This window comes from Rhinolophus sinicus, chromosome 2 (genome assembly GCF_057876585.1).
Source record: "Rhinolophus sinicus isolate RSI-liver-muscle chromosome 2, RSI-T2T, whole genome shotgun sequence".
In the NCBI taxonomy this organism is placed as follows: Eukaryota; Metazoa; Chordata; class Mammalia; order Chiroptera; family Rhinolophidae; genus Rhinolophus; species Rhinolophus sinicus.
In genome coordinates this window covers 66,441,497-66,454,129 of record NC_142502.1, presented here as the reverse complement: position 1 = coordinate 66,454,129, position 12,633 = coordinate 66,441,497, and the positions used below count along the sequence as shown (strand labels likewise).

General features: G+C 38.4%; 1 protein-coding gene across 2 annotated transcripts in view; it reads right to left on the bottom strand.

Annotated features, from left to right (window-relative positions):
• Nucleotides 1–2,505: 2,505 nt before the first annotated feature.
• Nucleotides 2,506–12,633, bottom strand: part of UBE3D (ubiquitin protein ligase E3D) — a 131,523-nt gene continuing 121,395 nt past the window's right edge. For both annotated transcript variants that reach the window (XM_074333243.2, XM_019729555.3), the window contains one exon: nucleotides 2,506–3,062. In XM_074333243.2, the coding sequence (XP_074189344.2) occupies nucleotides 3,050–3,062 (13 nt within the window). In that variant the 3' untranslated portion in view covers nucleotides 2,506–3,049. The remainder of the gene's footprint in view (nucleotides 3,063–12,633) is intronic.

Here is a 12,633-nt window from a genome sequence, read left to right as displayed (position 1 = left end):
CCTCCCCCAGAGCTTCTCACAGCCATTCCATCAGCACTCCTCACCTGTGCCATCAGAATGGAGGTAGGCTCAGCTCTCACTGGCTTTCTTCCTTCTAAAACTCCAGACAGAGCTGAAGGGGTCTAACTGCATTTGACTTCACTTGATTTTACTTAGACAAGGTTAGTACATTAGAATATTCTTCTAGTTGGGTTGAGTGGTAGAATTATCCCTTGAATCATGAGCACCTTCACCTAAACTGTAAGCAAATATTAGTATAACGACTTCTTTTTTTTCCAGGGGGAGAAAATTCAGAACAAAATTCTATTTTATGCACAGCTGAAGTCTGCTTCATCTAAGTTATTCCACTCTCCAACATGAGATCAATACAAACTGAACTCTTCAGAAATATTCACACACAAAGGTATTCATTGCATTCATTTGTGAAAACAATAGTATACTAAGTCCTGACCACAAGCTAGAAAAGGTCTCAGATTTGGTAATGGCTGTATCATTGGCAATAGACAACTATAGGCAATTTTAGAGGAGGAAAACTTTTTCTTTCTTCCCTACTAGGTACTTTGTCTGGCCTGATAATTAAAATGACATAAGACATTAACAAGAGAAAAATAATTAATTTTTTATGTATAGGAGCTCATAGAAATATGAGACGGAAGGAAGTGACCAAAGCACACCGCTTTAATACCTTTTAGACAAAGAAACAATATATTTGTGAAGAATTGACAAGACAAAGGGGTTTGGGCTTGGGATAATAAATTAGAAAAGAAGTAACAAGGTTTGTTTATGCAGGCTTTTCAGCCCAGAATTCACTCTCTCTGGTGATTAGGATGTCTCTCTATTTCCTGGTACAGAGAGGGTACCTTTCACATGGAAGGTTTATTTTAGGGGGGCAAAAGAGCGTCAGAGTGCCCACCTTGCATTGGCTATTGCTTAGATAACTTTAACTCAAAATAATCAATATGCCAAAATGGCATATTTGGGGGTAGCCTTCCCTGAACCCCATCAGTCACCAAATCTTGTTTCACTATAGCAGTGGTTCTCAACTGGGGTTGATTTGGGCAATCAGGGCAATGTCAGCAGATATTATTGGTTGTCACACCTTGGGGAGGGGGCTACTGGCATCTGGTGGGTTGCTGCTAAAATCCTCCAATGCACTGAAGGGGATCAGAATGTCACCCCAAAACCTGCCACTTTGGCATAAGAATTATTTTGAGCTAAAGACAATTGAGAACCAGCAGATACAGAAAAAACTTTTCACTTTCCTCTTAACAGCCTAAAAATAAAGTATAAATTGCCTCTTTTGTAAAGGAAATTTACATTTGTAAAGGTGTCTCTGTACCAGGAAGAGAACTAGTCCTGGAGACAACCCTTATCATCAGAGAAACTCTTATCCGCATAACAAGACAACCCTCAGGAACTACACATTTCTTCCCTTCACCCTCTTCTTATAACTTGTCTCTCCCAGCCCAGAAGCCCAAACCTCCTTTTTTTTTTTTTTTTGTTTAGCCTAAGATGGTATATAAACCTCAATCATCTGACCACTTCCTAGAGTCTCATTTCTCTGTGAAACTCCTGTGTGGGTATATAATTAAACTTTTTTTGTTGTTGTTAATGTGCTTTATGAGTTTGATTTGCAAGCCTCAGCCATTGAACCTAGGAGGGTGTAGGATAAAAGAATTTTTTATTTCCAACAGCATAGGACAGTCTCCCACAACATAGAATAATCTGGCCCAAAATGTAAATAGAGCCAAGGTTGAAAACCCCTGGTCTATACCGACAGACAGAAATCTAAAGCATGAAAAGTCAGCATGGTGTTTTGAGAGTTTAGTAATTCAAGTGAAGCCAAACTAATTCTCCTTTATGGCTGTGCATTTTGGACATGTTACCAAGACCTTGACTGTTTCAAACTGTGCTTAATAAAATGACTCTGCAGGATTAAACAGATGGGTTGCATTCCTATGTCAGTCCACCAGCTACAGAATTAGGAGTGCTACACCACTGCCTTGTTGATACGGCACACATTTTGGTTAAACTACAACGAAAAATTTACGAAAGATTCACCAAATCACAATGCCACTGATACCTGTACTAAGTTAGAAACTTAGAGGACAGAAAACTCAGGGTTTTTTGAATAAAGAGGTACTGGTGGCCTGTAGGCTAGGATTAACACCAACAAGCTTGATAATCAGCAAGTATAGTTGCAAACCCAAAGGCCGTCCTGCTGAATGCGGAGTGGGAAAGGAGGATCTTCCTGGCTCCAGTCCCAGCTTTGCTTCTACTGTGATTACAGGCAAGTAAGTCTCAGACCGTTCTGTAAAATCAGGAGCTGGCCTGTGCTCTGTAGGATTCCCTCTCGCTCTATCATTCTCGTTCCATGGTTTCCTCACCACCTGTTTTGCATACAAGGATTATGACAACTCTGTAACAGGACTCCAGTGAGGTATATTGATTGATTTACCATAGTATTTGGTAAAGAAAATAAAGAACAAAAAGAATACATGCAGGTTTACATACATGGGAAAACCTTTAATTGGATAAATCACTTGTTCAACAAACATTTATTTCCTGAGCCTCTCCCCTGAATAAGGTATACAAAATTCTCTATTTTCTGTTTTAAAATTTGTTTTAAATGAACCTGAGAAGTCCTTTGAAAGTTTATTTCCTAGGATTTATAGCGGTTACCATTCACTTCCATCAGTAGAAATCCCTCACTTCATTCCACACAGGACAGATGGGTCTCCACTAGCTAACATCCTTCCAGGTGGTGTTGACACAGCACATCATATGTGAATATTCCTCTCTGTGGGAAATAGAGACGTAATTTCTATACCTACCTGAAGTTACTACTGTGACTGTCTTCACACCCTTCACAGAATTAACTCTTCTCTTAGAGAATATGTGCAAACAAGTAACTCAAAACTTCAATGCAGGGCTCTCATTCTGTAGCTCTGGTCCTAGTCTCTATAATCACTGCCCACTGGGCCAACTGCCAACCGCCAGTGAGCTCCATGCTGTGGAGAGGAATGCTTCGGCTCCCACAGTTACATCTTCAAAAAGGCCACCTGCGAAAGGAAGAGAAACCCACAGTTCTTTACTTATATAACCGGATGAAATGGCTGAATGCATGTCAAATCAGAATCCAGTAAGTCTGGTCAATAAGAACGCACGCGGGGCCGGCCCGGTGGCTCAGGCGGTTAGAGCTCCATGCTCCTAACTCCGAAGGCTGCCGGTTCGATTCCCACATGGGCCAATGGGCTCTCAACCACAAGGTTGCCAGTTCAATTCCTCGAGTCCTGCAAGGGATGGTGGGCAGCGCCCCCTGCAACTAAAATTGAACACGGCACCTTGAGCTGAGCTGCCTCCCAGATGGCTCAGTTGTTGGTTGGAGCGCGGCTCTCAACCACAAGGTTGTCAGTTCAATTCCTGGACTCCTGCAAGGGATGGTGGGCAGCGCCCCCTGCAACTAAAATTGAACATGGCACCTTGAGCTGAGCTGCCACTGAGCTCCCGGATGGCTCAGTTGGTTGGAGCATGTCCTCTCAACCACAAGGTTGCCGGTTCGACTTCCACAAGGGATGGTGGGCTGTGCCCCCTGCAACTAGCAACTGCAACTGGACCTGGAGCTGAGCTGCACCCTCCACAACTGAGATTGAAAGGACAACAACTTGACTTGGAAAAAAAGTCCTGGAGGTACACACTGTTCCCCAATAAAGTCCTGTTCCCCTTCCCAAAATCTTAAAAAAAAAAAAAAAAAATGATAAGAAAGCACCCTGATCTAAAAAGAAAAAATGACTTAGTCTGGCCAGACCCTGCCATTTTATGGCAGAAGCCAATTAGCCCTTTTTCAAGAAACCATAGAGTAATTAAAATGATTCACACGCACTTTAAAGAAAATAAATAAATAAAAGTTTTAATTGACACTAAGTTGTGTTGCTGGGAAGTAATTGTTCTCTTTCCCATTGGTTCCAACAACTGCTTGGACCTTCTGTAAGCAGAGTTCTGTGTTCTAAAGATTCGTGGGCAATTACAGTTCTTTATCACTGTTGGTAATTATACTAGCCTCTCCTCAGGTCATGCTAATGCTTTTAATCACACTCAATTATATTTATTGTGCTTGTCAGCAGCAATTAATCTTAAAACTCAGTGTCTTAAAAAATTTTAATTCATACAGGCCTAGGTACAAAACATTTTCAGACTATTTAATAAGGCCCAGATCAAATGCATCTAATTTGCCAACACTTTTAAACAACAGAGAGACAAGCATAATAAAGTCAATCATAAATGTTAAGAAAGCTTTAGCTGAGAGGTGATAATTGGGGACTGTGCCAATATCAGGAAGAGCGCGGGATGTAGATTAGAGATAACGATGGGGAAGTGTGGGAGGGTGAGGAAGGTCCTATGCCTTTTTTGGGAGAAAGCATGAGCAACCGAAGTAAAAGCATTCTACTCTTGGACAGTTTGTTCTTAAGTCCCCGAATGCAGCCAAAGGAGGCATGTATTTTTGGAAGCCTGTTGTGGGGACAGGAAAAAGGCAGAGTCCTACAGGCCAGAAAGCATCTGCTTTATGTTGAGTAATTCAGAAGGACGTTACTCTTCATACAGTGCTGGTGAGACAGGCACCTGCTGAGTTTCCACATCAAGTCCCTGCTGAGTTTCCATATCAAGTTCTGCAATGAGAACACCAAAGCTGAAGGAGCAGGCAAGGAAGAAAGGTTAAGATGCCTAAACAAAATGGAAACACGGAGAACTGATACAGACCTCAAGGGCTTGTTGTGAAGACTGAATGAGATAATGGTTATGAAAATACATATTTCTCTCCCTGGCCTCTGAGACGGTTAACAGATATCAGGAGCCTATAAACATTTTAGATGAGAAGGGGCTGTTCAAGAGAGACCAGGTGGGCCATTCAGGAATGACTATAGACTTACAGGGGAAGGGAATTTAGAGGCTGTTGAGTCTGACTTCTGGCCCACTGTCAACAGTGTCCCTGTCAAGTGACAGCCTCTACAAGAAGTTCACAGGGACCTTCCAAAGAAGACAGTGTCCCTGCTAATATCCAGAACGAGAAAGACGACAGATGAATATCAGTTATCTCTTTTTTCATTTTGAAAATTGCTACGTTATGGAGTATCCCAGGATATTCTACTCAGAATAACAATGATACCGATAAATGTTATCATAAAGTGGTGAAGAACTTTAGTGCTGGAATCATGCAGACTACTGGTTCTCAACTTGGGGCGATTTTGTCTGCCAGGTGACATTTGGCAAAGTCTGGAGATAATTCTGGTCACCACAACGTGGGAGATGTTATTGCCACCTAGGGGATAGAGGCTAGGATGCTGCTAAACATCCAATAATGCACAGGACAACCCCTCCCCCCAACCCCCAAAGAATTATCAGCCTCCAAATTTCAATAGTGCCAACGCTGAAAAACGAATTTTGACATAGGACTTTAGATTTCCTTCAACAACAAGCTTGTTAGCCCCTCTCATCCTTTCCTCATCTGCAATATGGGAATTGCAACTGGACCTGCCCAGAACCTGTGAAACACTGATAGTGTATAAAGCCTATGTTGACTCGTTTCATCCTCAGCATAGTTCTGTGGTTTAGATAAAGCAGGCATTTGAAATTTTGTTTTACAAATGAAGAAACAGAAGCTTGGAAAAATTAAGTGACTTGCTCAGGATAAAAAACTATGAAGTGTCAATGGTGGGCTTAGGATGAAACTTTGATTCCTAATCCATGATTTTCCCACCAGAACTTTACAGGTTAATGAGATAAAACTGCAGAGGTTTCGGGACTTTTAATCTTCATAACTGCTTCAAATATCAAAGATTTATGTTCTTTTGCATGCCTGTGAATATGGACTCAAGATGGAGAACAAATAAGAGGCTGAGCTGATTAAATTAATTAACACAAAATGGAGGCCCCTCAAAACAGAAAACTTTAAAACTTGACCCAATATGTCTTTTTTCATCTCTAGTTTTTATAATTCCATCTGCCAAGTACATTATGTATTTTTTTGCAGGACTTAATAACACGAATCTGCAATCATCTCTGAGAACAGATAATGTACAATGCATTTTAGCTTTTTATTTAAAACACTGAGTTAACATTTTAAATGATGATTTTGTGTTCCCTAGCTTTTACCCATGACAGGAAAAATTGCTTTCCCTAACTGCCATTTATTTTAAGAGAGGATAATTTTATTTTGTTCCACTACACTGAAAAATATCTCTGTATTTCATCTTTTTAGTTTTATTCCCAAAAGTAAAAGTTTTAAAGCTTTTCAGAGTATATGAGTATAGCTACAGCTTCAGGCTCCATTGTTACATTACTGAAATATACAGTTACAAAAGTATAAATAATTATTAAACACTAGGGAAGACAGGACTCTTTCATGTGGGCTGTAAGGTGTGACCCTCTGTGTTCTGTGCACCTGAATTTGGACACTTGGGAATAGAAAGGGGGAGAAAGAGTGGAGACATCTAAAAATAATGTCTGTTTTGAGTCAGCATCTAAATACAGTCTTCTTAAACCACAATAAACAGGGCCAGGCTGATGTAATACCAGACCAAATGTTAAGTTCATAATGCTTCAATACATTTGCATAATAATGTTAAAGACTTTTTAATGTTCTTTTATTTTAGTTAACACATTTATATTATTAAATTCTAGTCCTCAACATAGATTTGGAATTTCAATCAATAAAAAGGTATGCTGTCAAGGCAGGCTGCACAAGATAAAATTAGCATATTAAAAAAAGCTACATAACTGCTTCAGGATATGCTAAACAAGACAGATAAAACTGTAAAATACTGGAAAATGTGAGTTTCATAATTGCAGACTTTAGAAAAAACTCTTTAGAATAAGTAGCATAGCCATACACAAAGAATCCTTTTGAAGGGTATTGTAGACTTAAAAAAAAAAAAGTATATAAAACTATGCCTCAGATATGCATTTTTGTCTAGGTATGGCTCATGTTCAAAGTTAGAATGCTTTTATGGCATAGAAAAGAGTTTATACTTTATATTATAAACTCCAGATTCAAGAATTAAACTAAATTTACAAAACAAAATAGACATTTTGTAATCTAGATATGAAAATGTAATATAGATATACATTTAAAAATAAAACTACTTTTTCAAGCATTTATCAAATATATTTGCCATCTTAAATAACACTGGGATTAAATAATTTTTACTAACTCACTAACTTAGCATTGATTAGGCCCATGTTGATGACACCTAGATTTAACTGTCGGAATTGCATAAATAGTATACAATATTCCTCTCTCTGGAATGGCAAGCTGGCTTCATTAAATCATTAAGCATCTTCTATATGCCAGTGATTGTCCAGTCACAGAGTACGCAAAGAAGGCAAGTGGGGAGACAGTCAAGTCATAAGATGATTCTAATAAGATGCCAAAAGTTTAAGGCCATGCGTCATGCCTGCTGTTCTTGAGTTACAAAAGGAAATGAGATGTCTGAGGCAGTACCCTGAAAAGGTAATTATTACTCTAATTATGAACATTGCGTTGGCAAGGAGAGGAAATAAAACTTGATGGCACAGAGTGGCATATACTCCCCCCACCCCCGCTAAAAGACGCTGGCTTGCTAAATGAATTAGCAAGCAGGAAGCATGGAACAGAAGATGAGAGAAGCAACACAGTGAGGAAGAAGTTTCTATCACTCTAAAATGACAGCAATTATGTGTATACTTAACTGTGGACAGAAACACTAGACTAAGGGAACATCAATACACCCTTCCAACTCTAGAGTTTCTGTACAAATTCTCTAACAGCCTTTAGAAAGTAGGGAAAAGGGAAGATAGCTGTCTGTAAATTAATTTAAACCTTTACCTTGTGTTTTCTCTAAGCCATGGGTGCTCCATGATAATTTACATATAAATAAAAAGCCTGTTTATTTTCATTTACCTGGGAACCAGTCAAGTTAAACAGAGCTGGTGGACATCTAGGTCAAAAGCCAGCCGTGTGTGAAGTACCAGAAGAGAGGTGTGTGTGTGAGAGAAAGAGAAGAGGACTGATGCCTCTTCATCTCTAGATGGAGCTGAGAACACGGGCAAAAGGAACAGTTACTGGGTCTTGAAACTATTCTTCAACAAAGCGAGTAAGTTCTACACATAAGCTTCTCATCACTTCTTTCAGAATAAATGGATTATGGAAAGTAACGTTGGCCTTGGACGGTACTGCTGTAAAACCAGTGAACAAGCAGTTCTGAGGCGACCAACGAAACTCCTAGTTACATAAAGGAACTCCAGTAACTTTGCTAATGATCACACACCCATGGGGCATATGTTTGTATGACAGTATTCTTTAGGTGTTGCATAAAAATATATTGCCTGTAGCACAAAACCTATTTGTTAAAGGAAATAATTTTATGATACCAATATGAGTGGATATTAAAATGCATACTATAAAACAGTGCCCCACAATAAATACCCTATCACTCGTAAATCAAAATGTCCTTTTTTATTTTTCATTCCTATGGAATATCTGCAGAAGGGAATTCAGCAGAAGGGAAGCAGTGGTACCACTGCAGCTCTGCACGACAGTGGTGTTTTGAAAATCACCACTGTGCTGCTTTAATGGCAACATGCCTCTGACCAAACAAGTTTATTCAGAAATAGTTACTAGAGTACAGAAATGAAGAACTACAGTATTAATTAATTGAAATATTTAGCAGCAACATTATTTTAACAAATAAAGTTTCATGGAAGCTATGCTCGCTTTCATCTACCTTTCTTAATGTTGAGAAGCATGATATATTTGGGATATCAGTGCAAGTAGAAATTCCAGGAGAAGACATGAACCCACATGGGGAATAAATAGCTGTCATCTAAACAGATTTAGTTCAGTGATATTTTTAAATTTCTATTTTAGTTGTAAATATTAATTCTTCTAACAGAGACATAACCAAGGAAGAAACTTGCTTCATTCAGATAAAAGGACTTTCTGCTTCACTGTCAAGGATGGAGGAGGGACTAGCTCGTGAGGTTATGGCTGTGGATCCTACTTAGTTAACAGTGGGAAAGTGCCATGAAAACAGTAACGCGATGCTATAATAATGGTCCAGGAGCCAGGACTATTTATTGCCTGAGTGAAAAACTCTGTGAAGCAGGAAGAAGAGCAAAGGCGATCGACCACACTTTTCAGGGAAAGGGCTAAGGAGGGTTACAGCTGCCTTTGTAAACTGTCCCAGACAATTTTACCTTATACCTGAACAGCCTTACTTCTGTTGCTTGGTATTCAATAAGTTCTTTACCGTAATTATTAAAACTTAGAGAAATCAAGATTTGTATTGCTTATTGCATTTTTTGTTTTAGTAACTGATTCATTAATATTCTAATTATAGACAAAATTAGAAAACACAGAAAAGCACAATAAATAAAAATTTTGCAACTCCATTAATCTGTGATAACAACTATTAACATTTTGGATATATCTTTATAGATTTTTATTTTCTACGGATAACTAAAATTTCTATGTAACTGAAAATTTTGTAGTATATAGCTTCTTGTCAACCTAATAATATATTGCAGTTATCTTCCCATGACAATGCATGTTCTACGATATTTTTATCGGCTGCATTATAGTCCACTATAGCTCTGAATCACTTAAAAAAAGAAAAAAGGACAAATGTATAACTTATTCAACCAGAAAACAAATTTGAGGTCTTTTGGGGGGACGGGGTGGACTGTTGGGCCCAAAGCACACTTTTGTGTAATGTAGCCTAGTGGTTTTCAATGACATTTCATCCCATTTCACTGGCATCACTGGGTAATTTGTTAGGCAAATTCTTGTGCCCTGCTATGGACCTGCTTATTCAGAAACGCTAGGGGTGGAGTGCAGCAATTGGTGTCGTAAGAAGTCCTCTAGGTGATTCTAATGCACACTGGAGTGTGAGAGCTATTGGTTTAGTCCAACCATTTTACATAGCAGCTGAGCAAACTTGGAGAAAGTAACTGACTTATTTACAGTGACACAGCTAAGGAGAAGAAAGGCTCAAATATAGGCCTTCTAACTCCCAATCCAGTGATTTCATTTCTAAACCAGTACAAACTAAAGACATTGGCCCAGAAAGAAACAAATTATATCCAGCCCTATTTCCTGATATTGATAAAGGAGGTCAGCCCCAACATCTATAAAAGGAGAGCTGGGTCCTGTTTATTAGTTACCTAGAGAGCGAAGGGGCCAAATATCTCAAACTGACCTATGGTGTAGAGTTATTCTGTAATGCTTTAAGTGAATACATTTTTGTGTGTGGGCGGGGATGTGGAGACAGCTTCTTATATATCATGATGTGGTTTTCTTTTGTAAACGTAGGTAGTTACCCCGTATGTCTCTGTAGCAAAATTAGTGATTAATTCTGGTAAAGAAAATTGTCACAAATCTGACTTCAAAATAAGGCTACCATGATGGCACCAAAAGCTGGCAAAGAAATAAAAGCTGGCAAAGAAACAAAAACTACAGTTCTGCAAAATGTTACCACTGGGGGAAACTGGGCAAAGTGTACAAGGGATCTTCTATATTATTTCTCACAACTACAAGCAAATCTATAACTATTTCCATAAAAATTTCAACTAAAAATCATGCTGTAATACTTGGCAAATGATATTGTTTAGCTTACTTCAATCCAGTTACCTCTAGAGGTAGCTCTGAGATGCATTATTTAAAGTCTTGCTCACATTGATGTTGTCTGGTCAGCATATCACTGAGGTCCCATTTTCCTCAGTGGGATGACCCTGACTAAGCCAGGAAGTTAATTTTGGAACGAGTCCTGAAGCAGATGGCTATAGTGAGACAGAATACCATTTATATTTAACATGGGTTGGGATGACAGCCTAGCATTAAACGCTTAGGTTACACACAACAGCACCTTAAATCTTAGGTTGAGCATGAAGTACTTCTAAATAGTCCACTAAGCATAATTCTTTTGCTTTTTCATTGCCCTGGTGTAAATAATCAGGAAAGATTCTGGCGTTTTTTAAAACCCAAAATGCCACAGCAAATCCTCCAGACACATAATAGGCACTCAATAAGTAGTATTTTTTTCAAACTGAATATATTAGACTGAAACTCTAATTTTAATCTTAAAAGTAATATTACCTTGTAAAAGATTTGGGGAGACAAGAAAAAAAAGAAACTAATGCTATAATACCCTAACATAATTATTACTTGGGTCTATTGTCATGTAGCTGTACGATGCATTTTTTCATACTGTGCTTTCCCGAAAATAAGACTTAGCCAGACCATCAGCTCTAACACATCTTTTGGAGCAAAAATTAGTATAAGACCTGGTCTTATTTTAATATAAAACCGGGTCTTACATAATATAATGTAATATAATATAATATAATATAATATAATATAATATAATATAATATAATATAATTCCAGGTCTTATATTAATTTTTGCTCCAAAAGACACATTAGAGCTGACGGTCCGGCTAGGTCTTATTTTCGGGGAAACAGGGTAATTGTCCTCAAATTGTAAATGCAGAACTGAGTATAGAGAAGTCAAGGAACTTTTTCTCCTTGCTAAACGCTCATAAAACAAGGCTGGGGTTGCAGTCAGGTCTTTGTTTCTGAGCCTAGCGTTCATTTCATCATAAAAGCTCCCTTCCATCTAATTATGGTGAGAGATAATTGCTATAGTAACTTCAGTTGAAGAAAGAATCCACACTATTCCAGTTTGAAGCCAGATTTAGTAGCAGTTGGAATGATACTTGCACCCTATTTTTAAAGAAGAAAGTAGATTACTTCTTCTGGATTAGATGGATGAAGGAGAGAGAAGAGACAGAATGGCAAATTAAAGCCCTTCTCACAAGGAGAAAATAATTCTTTGGCTAGAAGAGAAAGCTTCTGGCAAATGAGGAGAACCAACAGGATAGACGGGACTGGCCTGATATCTCAGAAAGGAATTTTTGTCCGTAAGTTTCGAAAGCAGGAGGAATTACACTGGTACAGTTCAGTTAGTTCAGAAAAAAAGGCTATGACTTGGAATGATCAAGTAACAGTTAAAGACTGGTGAGAAAGGGATCAAATTGTAACCAGATGGTTATTGTGCTTAGCCATTACTACTTAAGCATTACTTTGAAAAATGTAATATTTTTAAAAACATGCAAATCTTCAAAGGCAAACACGCTAATATATCCATTTTTAAATAAACACCATTTATTTCTTAAGCCTGTTTGGAGCTGCAGGAAATAAACAGGGATCATAACACTGCAATTAATCTACTTATTTTAAAGGCGGGATAAGGACGGGTTTATAAGGATTTAAAATGACAAAATGAAAAAAGGAATAAATGCGTGTACTGCCAGCAGAGACACACCGAAGAGGACGATGTTATGTGATTTTTTTACCACAAGCCTCAGCTTTTTCACTTTAAGCCACACAAAAAGCAAAGAGGGACTCTTTTATACGGAACTGCTCATAGAGTTTCTCTACGTCAAGAACAGCTTAGGGTTTGGGACTGGCGAAGGGCATGCAGCGATCAAGGGCTCTCAGTGTTCAAAGTGTGAAGTTTACACCCAACATCTAAGCTCCATGAGAAGCCAGGAGAAATAAGGTGATATTAGGAAAGGTGCAGAAAGGTGAACTCTAATTGC